Raw genomic sequence first — 22,340 nt, 5'->3', positions numbered from 1 at the left:
GCTAGGTCGATTTGGCCCTGTCCGTCTGTCTGTCCGTCTGTCCGTCCATATGTATGAACGCGTCGATCTTAGAGTCTAGAAATTTATTTTCTTAAGTCCGTGTATATCACGCGCATATCGAGTTTTTCTCTAAATATCGATAGCTACTCCCGATATTTCACTATCGATTAAAAACCTTATCGAAAGCTAGTTATTTAATTTTATTTCCTACACCATTAGAGCTAGAGCTTGCAAATTTTAAATGTAGACTTATAAGTATTTTATATAATTTCGATTTTTGTTGTAATTTACCCCCCACCCCTATATGCACCTCCTCACCCTCACCTTTGTAAAAGGCGTATTTCAAGTACTAGACACTTGTGCTTTGGAATGTACATACATTTTCACCATATGATTACGCTCTGAAAGCTTCATTAAGATTGTACGCAGCCCAAGCGCAGTCGCTGCTCATTGCGCAGTTAGCAGAGCGCGTTCTAATGCGTGCGTGTGTATGCATGTGTGCCGAAAAGAAGTGCAGTGATTAGAATATATGATTAGAGGGTTCAGTATATCTCCTAGTCGAGCAGTCTCGACTAGAGTCTTCTTACTTGTTTTAATTTTACTATTCTTTTAGTTTTTAATATGTCGTGACATATTTTTTAACAATAATTATAATTATTTTTTTTAAATATGTAAGCTGTTAAAATATATTATATAACATACAATGAAAAAAATAGAGCAAGCTATAAATTCTAATTAAATAATCCTATAATAAATGTTTACTACTTTATTTGTCGACAAAAGTCGTCAATATTAATTTTATTAGTAAATAATTTTGTGTTTTGTTTGTCAATATCATAAATAAAGAGTAACTTTAACTTGATAAACTTTTTCAGTCTCATATAGCAAGACAATATGAAAACATAGCAAACCTTCTAGTTGGTAAATTTGCTTACCTGTCATATTTTAGTCGCAACCTGTAGCAATATTTTTTTTTTTTTTCATTATTGTTTATAAAATGGGCGGATGTACATATAATCCTTAATAAAGTAGAAAAAAAAGAACTAAACTAAAAAAATGAGCTTAAGCAACAATTTTCTTGATTAAATTCATATTAATCATCAATATTCATTTGTTCTAGATATTATATTCATTTCATTATTTACTTTACCAGAAATTAGTCTACAAATTACATAGTTTATACCGCATTGAAAACAGTTTCTTTATATTTAGATATACTTTTTATTTAATATAATATACAAAATAAGTAAGAAAGCTCGACTACGAGATCCCCTGAACCCTTCGAGTAATAGCTATTTCAATAATTTTTCGAGTCTTTCTGCTTACACAAGAAACACGCACGCACGCACACACACACACACGCACGTGTGTGCGTGAAGGAAATATAATTTTATAACTGATTTTCGATAAGGGTTTTATCGATAAAAAATAACGGAATGAGTTATCGATTTTTAGTGATAAGCTCGATATCCGCGCTGTAAATACGGACATTTAAAAAATTTTAAGCGCTCTAGCTCTTATATCTTCTGAAATCGACGCGTTCATACGGACAGACGGACGGACAGACAGACGGACAGGGCCAAATCGACTCAGCTCGTCACCTTGATCAAGAATATATATACTTTGCGGGGTCTGCCACGCCTCCTTCTGACTGTTACATACATTTCAACAAAACCATTATACCCTGATTTCCAATAAAAAAATATTAAAAATCCGGAAGAAAGCTAATTATTTAAATTTTCGAATTTCCGAACTTGCAATTTTCGATTTTTCCTGCACCGGGGCTGAAAATAAAACTGGATCAGGATAAATGCTAAAATTACAGCACTTTTCCTGGTCGATCTTCCCATCGAAAAAACTCAGCGTTTTATGTGAAAGACGAGTTTTGGTTGCTGCAAAATATATCTCGATGTATCTTAACTTTCTTAGGAAATACCAATTGCCGATATGCAAATATAAGCTAAAATATGTGACACCTTGGTGTAATTTTCTTAAGAAACATATGATCACATCGATATACAAGAACAAATCCATTTAGACTTGCATTAGGAATGAAAAGGCTGAAAAGCATCAGGCAAACACATAGCTGACATTATCATATAAGCTTCGTGGACAAGACGTTCATATTCGCATTGCTAAAAAGCCAGACGCAGCTTCCATGTGGCGAAGTTGACTCTGCTTACCCGTAGGCATAACACACACACACACACACACACACACGTACGCATTTGAACATCCTTGGCGCAAATTTCGTTGCAGCGTAAATTTAAAGTTGCTTTATCGCAAGGCATATAATATAAATATATATGTATATATAAATATACAAATATATATATATTATAGATATTATATACTGCATGCATGTACACATCTGATTTTGAGCGCCGATGCTGCCGTCCAGCGGATGGAGTGGAGCCCAGAAATGAATTCCTATCGCCCAACACACCCAACACAACCAACTGACCAGGCGAGCAGCCTACCAAGCAACAATAGCTACCAAACGTACTGACTAAACCGAGAGGCCATTGTCCACCAAGGCGAAATTTTCCATTTTCATTCGCCCGCACTCCGTGTCGTACTTTCTCTTATGTCTCCGGCTCCTTGCCAGCTGCTGCAGTAAACGTTCTTCGACCATGGTCCACACATCGGCCGATATGTCGCTGAGGCTGGCCAGCCAGCTACCAAAACGCCCTTTTCCCTCCTCCATCCGCCAACGCCTTTCTAAAATCACTTGTGTGTGAGTGTGTGTGTGTGTGTGTGAGCGCGTGTCCATGTGTGTGTGAGCACAATTACGAATTCGTCGTCGTCGTCGTCGTCGTTGTCCTCAACTAAACTCGATTCGCCTGCCTCTACCCACCACACTTGACGCCTGCCCGCTGTCACTAGCAACCACTTCTGCTCACACCCAAGAGCGCAATATCGGCGAAGGAAATTTTCGCGTGAATTGAAAGATGAAGGCACACGGGCAGGACGCTGGCCACACTATTTACTCCGTCCATTCTGAGCGTTTGTATGTGCCTGTGTGTGCTCTTGTGTGTATGTGTGCGGCTGTGTGTCCGACCAGACATACAGTTATACTTTTCGACATGTGCGTGTGTGTGTGTGCATTATGTGTATGATTTTTAGCACATAACACCGCCCCCTGACGGAGGCTCTACAACTTTTCGCATTGTCTTTATAAGTATAACAGTTTAAAAACAAAAATTTTCAGTTTACCACCTAAAAAGCAAATGCTTGTGTGCTTCTATACTTGTATAGGTCTTAATTCGGATACATACATATGTATATACGAACATACATATTTACATCTGTATGCATATATTCTCACAGTATATAGAAGAACAAAAATAAGAAATGTCCGGCCATATACGCATGTCAGATGGTTTCTGTATTTTCTTCGCATTTTCATCAACTTCAAGCTGAAACGCAGTTTTTATAATCAGGTTGCTTGCGGGCTAAGATTTTTCGGTCCACTCTTGAGCATGTGATTTGAAAATGCACTTGCTACGATCTCAGCCAAGATCCGGATCTGCCCATTACGCCCATCGCCCATTTCCCAAGCGAGAGTTGCGTCGATGCCAGCATACAGAGAAGACAATTTCGCAGCACTGCGACAAACTGAGGCAGCATCATAATCCTTTCCTTGCAACGCGTATAGCGTGTAGCATGGTGTTCAGTCTAGGCAGGACTCTCTCTTAGTTAGTCGCTACCTGCTAAGCACCCTACTCCCCGGTAACCCTACGGCCGTCCTTTTTTGGCCGTGGTCTTGTGTAAGCTAAGGCGATTTGTGCAGACGAAAGCCGCAGCTCTCGAAAGTTGTTATATTCAGGACGTCCTCGTCGAAATCCTTTTTCTTACGATTCGTTTTATTCCATTTTCTGCTACGGGTGTACATGTTGGTCTGCTCATTGCTCATTGCTGTTGCTATGATTTGCATATCGTAGTTCGTAGCTTGCTTTGTTTTAATGCGTCTGCTTGTGCCTCTTCCTCTGCCTCTGCCTCTACCGCTGCTCTTGCCGCTACCTCTACCTCTACCTCTGACTCTGCCTCAGCCTTAGCCCCTGCCACCTCATCTACCACCATTTCCGACGCTAGCCGACGTCCGAGCTCTTTGTCAGCTGCCGTTACCTGAGCCCGTGTGAGTGTGTGTGTACGTGTACGTGTACGTGTACATGTGTGTGTGTGTGTGTGTGTGCGTGGTTATGTGTTTGTTATGTCGGACTGGACAGGCTGCCGCGTAAGAAGAAGGCAAACGTGCAGGCCGACTCTGGCATTTGTCCTTCCAATCTAAGCTAAATGCTCCCACAGCCGTTGTCGTTGCCATCGTTGCAGCAGTCGAGAAAACACAGAATTTGAAACAATTGAGGCGCCAGCGGAGGGACGCAGCGTGGTGGACGCAGCATTTTCGACCACCAACTACTGACCACTGACTGACTCGTAGTGCATCTACGTCGCCCTTACGCTTGCTATTGCTGCCGATGCTGATGCTGATGCTGCTGATGCTGCTGATGCTGCTGGCCAACGCGTCGGACAGAGAACGACTCTGGCCAAGGATGCGGCGCGAGCGAGCCAGCACTACATGTGAGACAGAGACAAAGCTGACTTTGGCAAAAGCTCTTAGCAACGTGCGGCTGAATCCTTCTCGAAATTAAACTATATGCAGCAAGGCAAGACATGCACACGGGGTCCACTGCGCTCTGGCTCGAAACCATTTCGGTCCGAGCCACATGCAAATAACGCAGACACATGCAGTTTTTCTTGTATCCTTTGCTTGCTCCCGCTTCTTATGTATTCGCTCGAGCTTTGTTAAGATATTCTTTGCTACTAAGACGAACGATGGATGATGCGAGCAGGAGCTAGGTGCTAGAAGCATATATGCAAGTGCAATCAGTTGCTAATTGTAGTACGTTCAAGATAGTACATACACATGTATGTGCAGATATGTGCACGTTGGTATGTAAAATCCGCATGAGTGTGTGTGTGTGTGTGTGTGTGTGAGTGTGAGTGCGAGTGCGAGTGTGAGGGTGAAACTGCAACCGCATCTGCAGTGTATATACAGAATGTATATGCACCACAGCTCGAGGCACACAGACAACTGAGTATGGCTGAGTCCATAGTATAGTTCATAGCTTTATAGCATGTTCAAGATCCGGTCATAATCTATTGATCATACAGCTACCATTATTCAATCAAATCTCGAGAATATCGATTATATACATATATTTATTTATTCATTTATATTCAAATTACAAACTCATAATTAAATGGCTTTTGCTTCCATGTATATGAGAAGTGCCATAGGTGATTTTAGATCAATTAGAGCCTTAGACCTCCAGCACCTTACACATTTCTAATGATCAACAGAAGTATTTCAACTTTTCTATTGACATAGTACATAAATATATATATATATATATATATATATATATATATATATATATATATATATATATATATATATATATATATATATATATATATTTATATATATATATATATATTTCTGAGTCATCCTCTTTGAAAGGGACATTTCAAAGCTGTATGCTGCGATATTAATTACTCAACATATCCAGCATTCAGATTTAAAGACTTTGCCTGCGAATTCGTAAGATTCCGTCAACTAACGGCAGCGGAAAGAAGCGACGCGATTTTGCATTTTTGCTTTGGCGTGCTCAAGAACGAGAATGCCGATAAGTCAAGGTGCAAAAGTATCAAGAGTACTACGACAGGCACAAAAATTCCTCTTTGTATTCTCATTCACACATAGACTTGGCCCGGCATTATTGTTGTTTCATTATCCACGCTGCAGTAGAGGGGCGGGGCGAGGACTGCGACACTGTGCGGCTGTGTCTGCTGGTAAGGACGAAGCCTGTTCAAGTGTCATGTCCTTTGCGGCCTACTTGTAAACAATAAAAGTGCAAGAAAATTCTACGTTGGCGATGTAGAACACAAAAACGCGATTTGGCGCGCAATTTCGCAGGTGGCAATGTGTGGCGCTCCAACGGAACCAATAGGTCTTCAACTAGCCGCGTCACTCATGAGAATGCCCTACTGTACATTGCGTCCTGCGGCCTTTAATGTATGCGCGGATAAATGCCAGTCACACTTTCGATTGTAGCTTTGGAGAGTCGCATTTATATTAAATCAGTATCTGACAGCGAATTCACGGACTTTGGCTCACACTGCACAGGTAACGCAGCCGGGTAGCTGACCAAACAGCGCGTCACGATGCCACAATGCGTCTTTCCCAAGCGGGCGAGCGGGGGTAAATCTGTCCGTTCCGGTTGAACGTACACAATCGCGAATTTTCATCAAAATAGAAAGCAGCATGTCGCGCGGTCAGCATCGTTACCGTCGTCTGCGACAAACGTTGTCGTCTATGGCAAAGGACAGGCAAGACAAGGACACAAGGAGACAAGGCGACAAGGAGAGTCGAGCCACTCTGCTCCCTACATCAATCAGAGCGCAACCCCGCGCCAATTCAGCTAAAATCTGCAGTCGCCACCCTGCGGCAAAGCCATAGCGATGGTGACGGCACCAGCCGCAGCCCATCCCATCCCAGCCCAGCCCATCCATCCCTTCTCATCCCATTCCATCGCACATCCCCCCACCGAGTTGCCTTTCCTATAGGCATCGCGACTTTCAGCGTATGTAGAATTGACACTGACTGACGGACCTTAGAGTGTGCGGATGCAAAGGGAACAAATACATATGCACACACACACACATATTCACTCGTACATACATAACACTCTCTTTATGTGTGTGCGAAGGTATAACAGCCTGTTTCCACCTCATGCTTTGCTTACCTGCATAAACAGAACAATGCATAGCAGCCCACTTGAGATCAGAGCAAGTGGCAGACGGTGGTGCTGGGTAACCTAGCCAAGTCAAACCTAGCCACCGTGCCACCGAACCAACCAGCCACCGGGCCAACGAGCCAACGAGCCACCGAGCCACCGAGCCACCGAGCCACCGAGTGGCCGAGCGGCGTAATTTTGCGTCAAGCCCCATCGCATTCCCCAGCCCTCCGCCCGGCGTCGCATTGGCACAAAGAAAGACCTCGCGCTGACTGGCAACTGGCAACTGGCAGGAACGACTTCTCTCACCGCCTCCCAGACAAAAAACTTGGCCACATATAGACAGACAGACGAGTAAACGATGCTTCTGCGGCTATGAGGCGATGGCTCTGCTCTGCTCCGGCCGCGCCTCTGGCACTTGCTGCCGTTCGCCATGCCACATTCAGTTTAAATCGCAGAACGTCGCGCACCCTGCGATATACGATGAGCAACAGCTATAACATTACTCGTGGCCACCAAGCGAACTAGTCGACTAGTCGACTAGCCGACTGTCGACAGGCGCAGCGGCCGTTTCTGTGCGCATAACTGGCCAGTTCCCCGCTCCACTTCCCCCGCTCGCTGAGCCTTTGATGGGTGCTCTTCTTTGAGCACACACTCTGGCGAACAGTCAGACTTTTCATCAATTTCAGTCTGGACCTCAGCGACAACTCTTTCACTTGCAGCAAGACTCGGTCCTGTCTTCTTCTTAGAGACTTACGCAATCTAGCTGGGATGATATTGGATAAGAAAGTCATATCAGAAAAATAGAAAAATATAATTATTATCATCAAACCTGGGATATTCGATACATCCTCTCAATATACTTTTGCCTTGACTTTGCCTAATGTTGTCCGAGTTGATTTTTAAAGCAACAACCACCATCGCCTTCTGTACCGCCTCAGTGCTCGAGTCCCATTCACGTCTAGTGCTGAGGTCAAAAAATCATATGTGTGATCCCTTTAAATCGCGACGTCTCTGAGCGAGCACGACTGTTCCCACCCATCGATGCCGATGCCTACGTTTCATCCCCTAAAGGCTACCCCCATGGTGCTGACGTGGTCATGCACGCGGACACAGTAGGTAATGCGAAACGATGCACGGCGTGTGAGTGTGTCGCGCTAAAATGCGCGACTCCCATCAATATGCACTAGACGTGAGTCCTTATTTTAGCAGAACTTTGACGTGCCGCGCCTCCACAGCATTCGCGTTGCCAGAGCTGCGAGAATTATGTATACCCTCTGCTGGTGTAGTTTAATGGGATATATGTTAGTGGAGCTGGCTAATTAACCGTTACGTGACAGATGACTGTGACTGTTTACAATTCCCAGTAAATAACTAAATGGCATAGAAGACGTAATACCGTATAGGTTGTGTGACTCCGCTCTGTCATATATTGTTATTTATTTTTGAATCACATATACTCTAAAATATCTATTAGGGAAAGTAACGAACAATAATAAATGATCAATTATTATCTGTCTAAAACATTCCACTGTCAGAGATTCGGTCTCCAATAAACCAAGAAACCAATGTAACTAATGTAACTCGAGTTAAATGAGCAAAACCTAAAATAAATTCGATCTATATTAAGTTTATATTATTTTATAAAAAAAACACATCTCGTACGATATTATGAAATATATGTATATACTTAATCTTCTAAATACTCCTTGTTCTTATTATCCAACTCTAAATATCTAACTAACTAACGCTATATCATTCAAAGATTTATTTTATGCATAGGTGGCGTGGCTATTTAGCATACATATCCACCTTATATAAAGGATTTAGACAGCTAGGCTGGGAGAGCCACGGACATCCTTTTCTGTGGCATCAAACCTATGCCTCCAAATATGTCTATGACATTATTAAGAAAGCACACAGACGGCGGACAAAGGCTTGGGGTTTACTTCCGTGGCCGTTGATAACTATGTATCATCATTGACTGCGACTACGCCGGTTCTGCGCCAATGATGATGGCTGGCGGGATGGCGGGGTAGCGGGCTAGCGGGATGGCGGAGTGGCTGGGTGGCTACTGTTTATGGTGTGCGTCCCTTTGTCCTGAGGACAATAACACTTCCGTGCGGAACATTATCATAAAGGGGTTAAGTCGCTGATTTTCATCGTGTGTGCTCATTTAAGAACTCGCATGCGGCCCCGCCATATTGCCCACATTGACTTGGGACGCGCAACACTCCCGCAAGTGCTTAAGGAATCGCGCTGAATTTCACCGCTTTGTTTCTGTGCTCTTATGACAAAGATGGCAGCGGCTCATTATGCGCCCCGATAAGCGATGTGCCTCCCACGTGCGTTTTTCGCCTCGGGTTACTACAAGCCATGTACCGGGATTATGTGGGTGGATGTCTTAAGTAGCGCTGCAACACCATTTGATGGCGGTCCGTTGCCTGCTTGTGTTATCTTCAACTCCTGCACAGCCAGGCGAGTCTACGGTTTCGCACCCCGCAGTCCGCAGTTCGCAGTTCGCAGTTCGCAGTTCGCTGTTCGCTGTTCGCAACTCGCAGCTCGCAGCGTAAAGTGTTCTTGTCAGTCTTTCATTTGCCACCCTTTTTTATATTTGCAAAAAATTTTGCATTTGGTTAAATTTTGTTCCCCGAAACTCAGATGGACGTTGGCATTGGTGTAATTCGAGCTATGCCTCCTGGTTAAGTAACAGGGCGCCTGTGTCTCGAATATGTTAGCGTGCCTTCGCTCCTTTGTTTTTGTCATGTTTTTCCACGATTGTTTCGTTTGCGCATTGAAGGCTGATCCTAATTTAACACGTTCGAATAACCTTGAAGCGTTTCTTATTTCGCGCCACGCAAAGAGTGCCTGATGTCAGCGGGTAAACAGAACAGAACAGAACAGAGCAGAACAACAACAAGCCGCTGTCGCACGCAGAAGGGGGAGCTCGCCCCGAGAGCCAACTGAGCCAACTTTGCTGTTGCGGATTCAATTAGACGCTGTCGGCTAACTGGTGGCTGCCAGCGAATGGTTTTGACCTCGACTGCCGCGCTGTCGCTCTTCCTGCTGCTCGGCGATGTCTTTGTGCAGCCACGGAACGCTTCATTGTGATTCTTACGGCTTCACGGGGATTTTGCATTTCACTAATCTGTTCGAAACGGCGGGACACGTTCGCAAGGTTTTCGAAAAAGGCTATTAAACCAGAATAGGGAACAATGCGTCGCTCGAGCCAAAAAATAACTATATACATTTTACTCTGTATACTCGCTCACGCAGCGATTCAAGTATATTCGTTTTGTGCAATGACCGCTCGCCTGTTTGTATGAGCTTTGCGTGTTATTATTGCCAAGTCGAATAATTTAGGATTATTCTGATTCGTCCACGTAATTGCACTACGAAGAAGAACCCAAATAAATACACCCCCATAGGGGGTACCATTAGGTTGACACTAGTTTTGTCAATATCCTATTGCTAAAAGTATTTATATGAAACAGAAATTCATTCATTGTCTGCGTGGCAAATCGAATAACCCTCTTCATTCATATATGTTATAGTTGGAAACTATCTTTATGAGTAGGTTACCCTTGAGTTTCTCCATTCATAAATGTTGTATATGCATGACTAGGATCGTGGTGAATCAAATAGAGCTTTATGACATGGAGTTTTTGAAGTAGAAGTAAGGAACTGCAGACGCTCTTTTAAGGTAAATAAAAATGTATTCTGCGCCCGACTCCACTATTCCTACTGGATTTTTTATTTTTTACTGTTATTTTAAAATCTGATGTGGCGCAATTTTTCTAAGCAAACTAATTGTCTGCAAAGATCATGCTATTCACTATTATAAATAATTTCCTGTCTTTTGGAATTCTTCGTTAAAATTAAGGGTTTTTTAACGTGAACAGTGAGGGACTTAAAGCGACATTCTATTAAATCGGGTCCAAAAGTTGTTTGAACACCTATGGTGGCATTATACATGTGGGTGGGTGTTACAGTACAGTAACATCCCGTTTTCATATATTTGATGTACAAGGCTGACATACGAAAAAATCGCACACATAGCAGAAGGAAGAGCAAGAAAGAAACGTGAACAGTTGCGGACAGTTGAGGGAAAGAGGACAAACTAAGTTCGGCTCGACATTCAGTTACGCGCCGCAGTTTCGGTCATTCTTGAGCTATATGTGCATAATGAGGGCATGAATATACATACATATGTACATAGACATGTATGTATTTGTATGCCTATTTTTCTCGCAAATTACAGAATCGTCCCCTTGGCCATTGTCTCAAGAAAAACGTGATGTGTAGGACACGGTATGTGCCACATGCGCATACACCTATAGGATAATTGCAGCTGCGCAGGTAAACAGCCAGCTTAAAGATAAGAAAACATTGGGCGGATTATGTAGGGGTGCGATTTTCGTCTTTGTCGCAGCTTGAGACGGCAACGAACTGACGTCTGTTCCGATTCCAATAAAACTCGCGCCGCAGGACATCCGCCAGCGTATATATGAGTTTGCGCTGGGATATTTGTAAAACGCATCTCTGTATATAGATACGTGTACATATATATAGACCTTATCACAAGCGTCAATGTAATGTTCAATACTGAGATTTGCGTGAAAACGCTGAAAAAGTGTGTCCAGAACTCATTTTAATAACAAAAGAATTCACTGACGCGATCCTCTCAATATTGATTCACCTGTATTGAGATTTAAAGTAGACTAGGAGATAAATAATTAGGCTACACATGCGTATACGAGTTTTCAAGTATAGCAAGCCCCAATTCAAATGGCAAGAGTATGCTGATGAATAAAGAGTAGAGAGCGTAGTGAGTAACCTTTGCCATTTTATTTGCAGCATTCGCAGTAGGAAATTTAACAAGTTGTTTTCCTCACTTCCTGCTGCGTCAGCAATTTTGAACTAATCTGAAAAAGGGTCGTTTACTTATAGCAGTAAGAAGGTGCATCTTCGTCCCATGCTGAGCGACAGTGTTCACAGCAATTCGTGGAAGTTGTGTCCAGTTTGTCGAGGTATTATTTTACGAAATCGCGACATTTACGTTGAACCTATTTTAGTTACCTAAGTAAAAATTTCCCTAATTGGAGTCATGCGAGAAAATATGTAGTCGAATATTAGTATATCTCATAGCTGTGTTGGTCTGAGGATCATTTTATATTTATTTATTCTGGAGCCTCTATAATAATTATCATTTTCTCTATCTAAAATAAAGCTAAGCCAACATCATATATTAAATTTTACAATTCACTCAGGTTTCAATTGAACTTTATTTGCCTTTGATACATTTTCTCCTATACTCATCCTATACTCACTCCATTGTTTAATAACTTTTCTTATGGATGGACTATTTACAAGAAACTTTCAGATCGTAATTATAATATTGAAATGCATGCAAATGCCAAAGCACAGTCTCTAGTATTATTGTATTTTTGTTATTATTTACAAATTTATGGGTGAGGGGGTGGATATAAGGGTGGCGACTCTAGCTTCAAAAATGTAGCATTAGGAGTTATCGGTTTTTCGAGATAAACTCTATATCCGCGCTATGTATACGAACATTAAAAAAACAGAATTCTAGTCTCTCGCTTTTTTATCTTCTGAGATCTACGTATTCACACATACGGACAGACAGACAGAGCTAAATCGACTCAGCTCGTCGCCCTGATAAATAATATTACTTCATTATTGGGTCTGCGATGATTCCTTTCGCCTGTTATATACTTTTCAAAAAACTATTATACCCTGATTTCCCATGAAAATGTTTAGGGTACGTTATCAGAGAAAAATCTTGTTTAAAACTGACAGAGTATTGACCGTGAATGAAGCAACGCCAAACTGAAAACTTCTTGCTTGAAGTAGTTGAATAGTTTTAAAAGTCTTTGCGCCGAATGACTTTCGTTTGGTCTTTTGACATACGAATTTTCGTAAAATTAAGGTCACCATGTCAGAAACCTTTTAATTATAATGAAAACTAAAGCCAAAGTTAAAGCCTAATAGAAACTGATTTTGGTTACTTATCTGAAAGTGCTATGAAGAAATAACCAAATTTATTGAATATAGAAAAGATGATTATCATAATTAATTCAATTTTGATATGTATGTAATTAGGTTTTCGAACATAACATGATTTCTTGAATAGTAAAGTCTGCCTCTTCACTGTGTATGTCAATGAGCTCAATACTCGGTGTTATTTAAGCTGCTATTAAATAAAAACGGGGTAAGGCTCTATACATATTTCCAAAAATTCCCATTATTCCTTAAATAGGAAATTAAATGAGATTATTAATTCACATAAAATTTGGAATGCTTCATTTCTCTATGATCTCTATGCATTTAAATAAACGGTAAACGATATACACATACAAAACACATGCCATAGAACATTTTCATTTAGCTAATCAGTTTAAGATTCAATATTGAAAAATATCAAATTGAGTAATTCATAAGACTACTTCGATATTGTAATTAAGCCAACTCGCCTCATATCCCCGGATACGTTGCTTCGAAAACGCCGTGGAAACTCGTACGAGATGGCAACGCTGTTGGCCAGCATGCTCATTGGTGCTGGCCATCCAGCTATGGTCGTGTCTGGGGTAGCACGTCAAGAAACTGTTCACAACGATCAACGCAACGTGCCGTATCCATATCCCATCGTCACTGAAGACGATGTTGAGCAGGAAGAGGCCAAGGAAGAGAAGCCCGCCAAGTACAAGCTGCGCGCTTTACCGGACTTGGAGAGCCATCTGGAGGAGGAAATGGCCGAGATCCACAGACGCAGGGCCGAAGAGCACAGTCGAATAGAAAATGAGCTCTTGCGAAAGCAAATGGCGGTAATATTTGCGATCAGGTTTCTTTTATTCGGAATCTATATATTATGTTGAATTATTATTTTAGGAGCTTGAACTTCTAGCAGTCGATCGATATCACTATCGTCGATCTCACGCTTGGGTCGCAGTTATTAATAACGCGCCCTGGAGTATAAAGCCGAAAATCACTTATACGGACGTGAATGGAGATGTTGTGGAAGCCCCACCCACTGCCATATTCATAGAGCCCTCCACGGGATTCATGTGTGAGTCGGGCTGTAAGCAGTACATTCTGATCGACAGCGTCTGGAATCAATATAATTACTATGTCAATAAGCAAACTTATCAGCGAGTCAGTGAGTTGCGCTGGGACCTTCGGGAAATCGCTGATTGGGGACACATGCTGCCAGGAGAGCCGCCGGAAATGCGCACCTACAAAGTGTCTTCAGATGAAAACATCGCGGACGGCGACACCGATATAAATGAGGAAAAGCATTTAGACGCTATTTGCAGCTGGGTGAATCGACTTCACATCGGCTACGCGGACTACGAGCACCGTTTCCCAAAGTCGGAGAAAAAGGTGCAGTATTATGGGGCCATTCACGAACGGTTCTCGCCGTACTCGCAACGGGACGGCAAGGTGATGCAGCTGACACTCTTTAATGACAAAATGTGCACCGATCCAAAAGTCCGCTACGAATACTATAAGAACCGATTTGACCTAATGGAACAGTTGGTGTATACGTATGAAAATGATCACTATGAGGAGCGCTTTGCCAAAGGCCGCACTGACAGTTTGAAATGTGAGCTCAGTTTTCGTTCTCATAACCATTTCAATATAATCAATAATTAATATAAAATTCATTGCTTTACATTTTCTATTATAGCCATTGAGTATTTCTCGGATTCATCATTGCCCCGAAAACTAAAGTTTATCTCCAGCTCTAGACTAGATACACTGGAAACTATAGACTTGACTCCGGGATTGATCATTCTAAATTATACGGGCCAAGGTGACAGGTGTTGCTACAGGGAGTATCTATACAAACCCAACGGCGTAGTGCTTAAAGTAAGTAATGTCCGACAAAGCAAGTTCTGCTTACAATACCCTTACCTTTACCTTTCCAGAAAGTGGTTGAAAAATTCCATCGAGCCGAGAAGGACGACATTGTAGCAAACGACATTGCGAGCAGAACGTTTTTGTTTCAGCAAAACAAAATTATTATCAAATTCCACTACACCTTCGGAGCTCTTACTGCTACCACAGTAGAGTTCACAAAGCCCCCGAAACCAGATTACGGGACGGAATTGGTATACGATGAGAAGTTAACCAAGATATACAGGGTATAACATTAACATATTTAATAGATAACAGAAATAATACATACATACATACATATCAGCGATGAATGATTTCAATATTCTAAAAATTCCTAGGCAAATCCATTGGATCCGATACGGACTAATCTGGAGTTGTACAAATTGCTATTAGAGCAACTGCAGTCAGAGGATCGAATAAAAAAGACTTTCATTGCCGTTCAGGACGATATCAGCAATATTTTCGATCAGCGCAATAGGGAAAAGACGGACCCCAAACTGAAGTTTAGCTTGTTCGACCCATTACGCAATGGAGCTGCTCGTGCACTCCGAATGCAACAGGTATACTCCGCCTCTGAATTCTCCAGTGTTTACCTATCGCATCTGTTTTATTTTCAGTTTAAAGAAGAACAGGAGAAGAAGCGCGAACTGTCCAGTAAGCCAGCGGACTTCTTGGCTCCGTATTTGGTACCATTCAAAGATCAGGATGAACTAACTCAGGAGCAATCTGTGGCTGCATACAATGCCTGCCTGAATGATCTTAAGTCCCTATTTGTCACTTTGCTCAACAATTTACAAAGGCAATACGAAGACGTAAGAATAATGAAGATTACCAAAAAGTTATGGAACATAAATTATTTTTTTACATCTGCAGCTCACGAGCGAGGCGAAATCTTTAAACCGTTTCTTAAACAAGTTCGAGAATCAATTTGACAATTTCGACTATAATCGTCTGGTACAGCAGGCCAAGGATCTAGAACTCAGAAAGCGAATGGTCCAGCAGCGCCTAACTCTAACTCACCAGGAGTCTCAGAAGAAGTATGAATGGGTGAAGGCTTCACTGCAAAAAGATCCTCGATTAAATTTGAAAATGGAGGAAGAAAAGGAATCCGACGAATAAAATTTGTAATGAAAACGGAATTAAAAAACAAACAACCCGAAAACATATTTAAAAAGTGTTATACGAATGTTTGGAAAAATTAAATGAATAAATTGTTTGAATTAATTAAGAAGGTTTGAGGTTTGAGATTGGAGTTTGACCCCCCAAGTACGAGTCAATTGAACCTTAACACTTGAAGCCATAATACTATATCAATTTGACCAAGGCTATCGCCTTGAAATGAAATGTTTCCAAAAAATAATTTCCGTTTTTATTGACTGATTTAATTAAAAGTTTAGCATTATTAAAAAACAGAATATATTTGATTTGAGTACGTTTTCGTTAATGTACCACGGAACATGACAAGCACATATGTTAAAATACATGTAACTTGAACACGAAAAGAAAATATCTATGATTTCAAACAATAATCACAACCTTGATTAGGCGAGCCTTATGTTGCCTTAAGCACTCATGCTTAAAAGGAGACGTACGTAAAGGAGAGCAAACAGAAGACAGGGGTCGATTCGAGTGACTTATTATTGATTCGGATGAATACATTTATGGGGTTATCCATACCTTCTGCCTATTAAATATGCGCTAAAAAACATAAACTTCAACAATCAAATTTTTAATGAATTCCCAACATTAATAAGTTCACAGTATACATATATATATATTGGTAAACATTCGACTTACTAAAGTAAAATACATATTACAATACTATAACATATTACTCAATACAGAACTTTCGATGGTGTATACAAAAAGGACTCTGAACTAATTTAATTAAATTTTGAAAGCCGATTCTTAAAATTGGGGATATTAAACGATTGAAAGAATTGAAACTTGTTTCTTGATAATTTTGGCAAATGGTTAAACTATTGATCAAAAAGCGGAACGGAGTTGAATAAAATTATACAAAAGCTTTACATGGAAAGAAAGTCAACGCCGCGACAGAAGGTCATTTATATATGTGCGCGAGCGGACGCCGAATGCGAATGGTGCACGGCTGCGATTACTTAAGCATTCCGTTAGTGGGGGTTGAAGAAAGTATGTTTAAGTGGATTCTAAAATGCGAATGCCAATTTCATGGTCTTGCATCACAACAGCAACGCGGGTAGCGTCAGGCCATAGCCGGGAGTGGGCCAAATTCGTTTCAAAAGTGACCGTCTGAAAATTGGACAAAGTGGATGCCGCGGCCGATGCCGTGTGTGGGTTCAAGGCATACAATAAGGCATACAAACATAGCCGGAGGCAGTAACAACAACATCATATACCTCCACACTCACACTCCCACCCACACACACACACACACACATACACACTCAAGCCCGTCACATAAGCACATGTGTGAGCGACCACCCGAGCCGGACTCCTGTCCGTTTTGGCGCTATACCCAAACCACCCACCGTCTGCCGCCCTCACACAATCACAAGCACACACCCACAAACACACACACACAGCACATACACATACACCGTCATCTACGTCCTACGCACACTTTCAAGCCAACTTACTTACATATATGATGCCAGTGTGTCCGTCCATCCCCCATCGGCGTCCTCTAAATTGCGTTTGTCCCTTGAAAGAATCGTCCTAAGATGAAAGTGCTGTCCCTTGTCCGCCAACCGTCCGTTAGCATCGCTGAAAATTTGCTCGTGGCATGAACACATGTGGCGTAATTTCGTCGCAGATTTTTGTTCGCTAACTGGACAAGGATATTCGTACACTGCAACACATTTCTTGGCACTGACTACAAAATAGAAGCATCTGATTTCTAGACCCTATAGAACTGCCAGCATTATTTGAGAAGGGTTTCCCCAAACATATATATTATCTTTACTGTGGGTGTATAAGATTATAGTTATTATAGCACTTATTAAAAATGTTCTAATAAAATATATTAGTACACATATCATATTTCGATCAGAGTTTACATTATTCAGCTTTAATTTAAGATCAATAAATTTGATTGATTTGATTAGTTTCGTTTGGCCAATGAATGAGTATAGAATATATTAATAAATAAATTGTCTTAGTAATATAAAAATAGTCCTAATAAATAGGCGAAATATGCGAATAGAAGTTTAAATTTCAAAGGAATTGCTCTCGTTTCGTTCAGTGCGACTCGGAATCACTCACTCCACACGTCTCCCAGAGCGGCAGATATTCGTGCTTCCTTTGGCGAGCCGTGGGCCACGGTGAGGCCTTTGTCGTTTTTGCTACCACGGTCCTGGCAGTGTCCAGCTTGCCGTAAGTACAGTTGTGCAAATACACTTCTAGCGGACAGCATCGCGGCCCAAGAATTTGTATTTTATCAGCATCGTGCGCGTCGCGTAGTCAAGGACTTCCAATATTTACGCGAAATACACACACACACACACACACACACATGTATATACATACATACAGCAGTGTAGATACACACATACATGTGTGTGCGATGTGTGGCTGTGCATGTGTTTGTTGAAGCAAATGGGATATGTGACGCTGGGGGAGGGGAGGGTTTCGCCGGCCTCTTTGGGTATGATGTGCATGTGTGCGTGTTTTTCTGTATGGGGGAGTGTGGGAGTGAGAGTGGGGTGGACGGCAAGGCTGAGGGTTATTGTACGATCCTTTCATTTCAGTCCTAAATGTCCTTCTTCCAATATTTCAAACGTGCTCCGTGACGCGTCCGTTTTGTAGGATGAGCGGCTCGAAGGCGGCCCTTTGTGGACACGGACTTTGTCACCAATGCCGCCGTCGTCGTCGTCGTCGTCGTCGTCGCCGTCGTCCGCTCTGCTGCTGCTGCTGTTGCTGCTGCTGCTGCTGCTGTTTCTGTTTCTGTTCTTGTTATTGTTTGCTGCTGCTGTCGCAGCTGACGTGTTGTCCTCGCGTCACGACGCGCAGTTTAGCGGTGGACAGGCGAGAGCTCACGAGGGCTTATGGGCGCTGTGGCCTGTCGTGGGCATGCGGGGCTGGCTGGAGCTGGGGACAGCTTTTATCACGGCGCATTTATTTTTCTATTCCACTTATAATATATGCCAGAAACAGGATACACACCCACATGGGCATATATTGGATATTTATTTTGTATTCGAATGCGCGGCATCGAGCACCGAACGTGGCGGTGTTGTTTGGCCGCTGAGCCGCTGGACGGTGTTAGCCGAGGGTTATCCAGGGTGTATATTTTCATGTGTGTGTGTGTGTGTGAGTTTTTTGTAAGTATTGGGCTTTCACTTCGTTTGGGCAAACGGACGGACACTGAAAAATGGCGAGAATTCGCTTGGGTGATTTGCGCGATGCAGACATACTTACACACACACACACACACACACACACACACACATAATCGTACTTGGTCCCAAACTTACATATGTACATCTGGTATATAGTGTGATGATAAAAACATGTCTTGTTTTCCTTCAATTTTTCGTTTTTTTGCTCTATCGCTTTCGCTTAGCTTTTATCCCAAATATACACGTGCATACGTTAATACAGTTATTGTACTTATTTAATACCTGGTATATGATATTTAAAAAAAAAAAAACGTTAGAAAATAGTTTTTGTAGAGTTGAAGTACATTCAATAGTCTCCCATAGCATTTCTGTAACTTGAATCAAAGTCTTAAGTAATTGAAACAGTTAAGGAATAGAAGAAGGTCTGAAAGTCATTAATAATGTCACATATGTAATTATTGTATTTACCACAATATGTGAATAACTAAATGCCTACTAAAAGTGGGTGTCGATAATTATTGATGCACTGTGCTATAAATCTATAGTTATATTTTGATGTCTTTATTAATTTTAAATTTCAAATATGTATTTTAGGAGAAAACATCATCATCAGCCTATTTCTCGCTGAAAAACACCAATACTTCGGAATAGAAAGGTATGTATATTGATTTTGACTAATTTCCATCCTCTCCAGCCTTCTATTCAACTGTCTTCATAAACTAATTTAATTGGTGCTATTTAAAATGTTCAAAATAAAATCAAATATTTATGCAACACATGTAAGAAGTATCGATTGCTACAACTATTTCTAGAATATTTACTGTTTCACCCTGCTGGCGGCATAGACAAATTGAGATTAGAGTAAAGACAGAAGCTATTTATTCACTTACAGATTTTCACCTTGTCAATGGGGTCAATATTAACGTAACTCTTAACTTTGACATTATCGCATTGACTGAGCTGGCCCCGCCTTCTTGCTGAGTCGGCTCTCGACGCCTCTTTCGCGTTCGAAATCGCTGTTTATTGCCCTAATTGCCCCCATCTTGGCCACTTGTGATGCTGGTAACTGCTTATCTGTGCACAGTTGATATGTTGATGATGTGTTTACTGCAGCTTAAAGTTCCTTTTACGACTTCTTTTATTTATATTTTAGCACAGTGCCTGCGCCTCAGTCTCAGCCAGTGCCAGGCCTTAGCCTGGGCCTGGGCCTGGGCCTGGGCCTGTCCTGGCGTCAATAAATTTTTATGAGCAATGATGTGGTTGCTCACGATGCTGCCGTCCAAATAAACTGATTTCAATGTTTTATGGGCAATATTGTGGCCATTCTTTGTATGTAATTCACGTTACAGTCTCACGCAAGCAAATTAGTTTTCAATTTGTCCAGCAGCTCACGGCTACTTTCCTCCGATGGTTAATTGAAAACCCTCCAAGTATAGTTCTTCTTTCTGCACTTAAGAAGCAGTAAATAGAAGATTTCAGATAAAGTCAGTGCTTAACTTTCACTTACTCAACTTAATTTACTCATTCTACTTTTTATTTACTTCTTTGTGTGACGATTTACTTACTATCTTCATTTTCTTATCATTATCATTGTCTTATCACTGATAATCAGAACACAGCTGGACGTGTCAAGTCACTGACACTTCAAAAAATAGATAAATAAGTAGAATTCATTTTATTGAGTTTGTTTCACTCCATATAATGTAATTGTAATTCCTTGATTTTAATTCCTATAGAGGACCCAATTTGAATTTAAATTTATTGGTTTTAGTATATTATTTAAAAAGTAATTTCCCCTTTCTCTACATTATAGACAGCATAACTAGAAAATTGGATTCGTATACATAAAGGTATATGTAAGGTACATATATGTATTGTAATGTACATATAAGTATATGTAATGGAATTCAGACTCTGGGAATATGAGCAACAGGATGTCGAGGATAAATTTAGAGCATGTTAGTCGGGCATTACTTAATGGAAAACATTTTTTTTAATTTTATTTAAAAAATGGTTCTTTTATTCTTTATCATATTTGAAGAAGTCAGCTGCAGCTTTTAGCTACGCTTTAACTACGCTTTAATGATGCTGCTATAATGCGAAAAAGACATGACAAATGTAACATAAATAACCCTAATTTACTCATTATATTCACCAGTAAATAAATACATATGTACATCGTGATGTGTATTGTGTCTGAGTGGTAATTAACCTCTCAATTGCAGCTATATACACATACACTCATACATATGTGTACATGTACATAGCTTTCACATGTACAACATTGACATTGACTTTCATCTCATTATATTTGTTAACACATATGCATATATACAAATGCTTATTTATGACTGCACCGGCACACATACACACACAGTCTGTGGGGAGCATGTGTCCGCATTAGTGAATGTGTGTGTGTGTGTGTGCATGTATACTAAGCAAATGCCAACCGAATTGCCTGAAGCATTGCTTCAAACAACTTGTTTTCCTAATTTAATGATAATGAGCTATTTATGGGTAAATACATTGGTTTATGTCGCTGAGCGTTAGTTGGTCAGTGATGGTGACAGGGAAAGTGTTCTTAATCGGCCGTCAGTAACCGAGTAGGTCTCTGTCTGTAGTTGTGTCTTTATCTGTGTTTGTCTGCGTGTCTGTGAATGTGCCTGTGCCAGTGTGTGTTCATTTGAACTTTAAGTAGGTTCATTAAACTGGCTGAGGAGCAGTCCAATTAACAACAGCTTCGACACATAACATCTATTCTGTTCTACTTTAAAATATTGCGGGAATGCTTGCTGAATTCAAATTATTAAACTGTGTATTTGGGAACAAATAAATATAGAGGGTAGCTTATTCTGTCACTCAGATGTCAAGTGTAACGGACTGCCATCGGTCAAGAAAAAACCATATGACCTGTTTAATCTTGGCGTTTCAAATGTACGAAATGAAGGAGTATATTAGTTTTGTGCAAATGTGTGTGGCCGTATTAAACTAAGGAATTATAAAATATACATAATGATAAAATATACTGATTCAAACAGTTAAAGAATGATATAAGAATTTATTTTTGTATGTATGTATAATATAATTAAGATATAATTAATATGAACTTGTATGCATACCTTAGAGGACTAACTTTCAAATTGTAAATTGAAATATTCCAAGTTATTTGCTAGCTATATAAATTAAGATTAAATTTAAAATGAAATACGATAACGCATGCTTGTTCCTTCAAATTGATAATAAAAGATATAATTGTATGATACACTTTCTATATAAACTTATAATATACTCATTAACT

General features: G+C 40.9%; 1 protein-coding gene across 1 annotated transcript in view; it reads left to right on the top strand.

Moving 5' to 3' along the window:
• Positions 1 to 15,954, top strand: part of lobo (coiled-coil domain-containing protein lost boys) — a 31,753-nt gene extending 15,799 nt beyond the window's left edge. Inside the window, exons 3-9 of the mRNA XM_018000767.2 lie at positions 13,289 to 13,648; positions 13,713 to 14,427; positions 14,512 to 14,693; positions 14,753 to 14,968; positions 15,062 to 15,283; positions 15,341 to 15,535; positions 15,597 to 15,954. Of these exons, the coding sequence (XP_017856256.1) occupies positions 13,289 to 13,648; positions 13,713 to 14,427; positions 14,512 to 14,693; positions 14,753 to 14,968; positions 15,062 to 15,283; positions 15,341 to 15,535; positions 15,597 to 15,842 (2,136 nt within the window). The 3' untranslated portion in view covers positions 15,843 to 15,954. The remainder of the gene's footprint in view (positions 1 to 13,288; positions 13,649 to 13,712; positions 14,428 to 14,511; positions 14,694 to 14,752; positions 14,969 to 15,061; positions 15,284 to 15,340; positions 15,536 to 15,596) is intronic.
• The last annotated feature ends 6,386 nt before the right edge of the window (positions 15,955 to 22,340 follow it).

Source organism: Drosophila arizonae, chromosome 2 (assembly GCF_054131065.1).
Source record: "Drosophila arizonae isolate 15081-1271.41 chromosome 2, UAZ_ARI_1.0, whole genome shotgun sequence".
Taxonomy (NCBI): Eukaryota; Metazoa; Arthropoda; class Insecta; order Diptera; family Drosophilidae; genus Drosophila; species Drosophila arizonae.
Note: the sequence above shows the minus strand (reverse complement) of the source record. Positions and strands in the feature narration are given on the sequence as shown.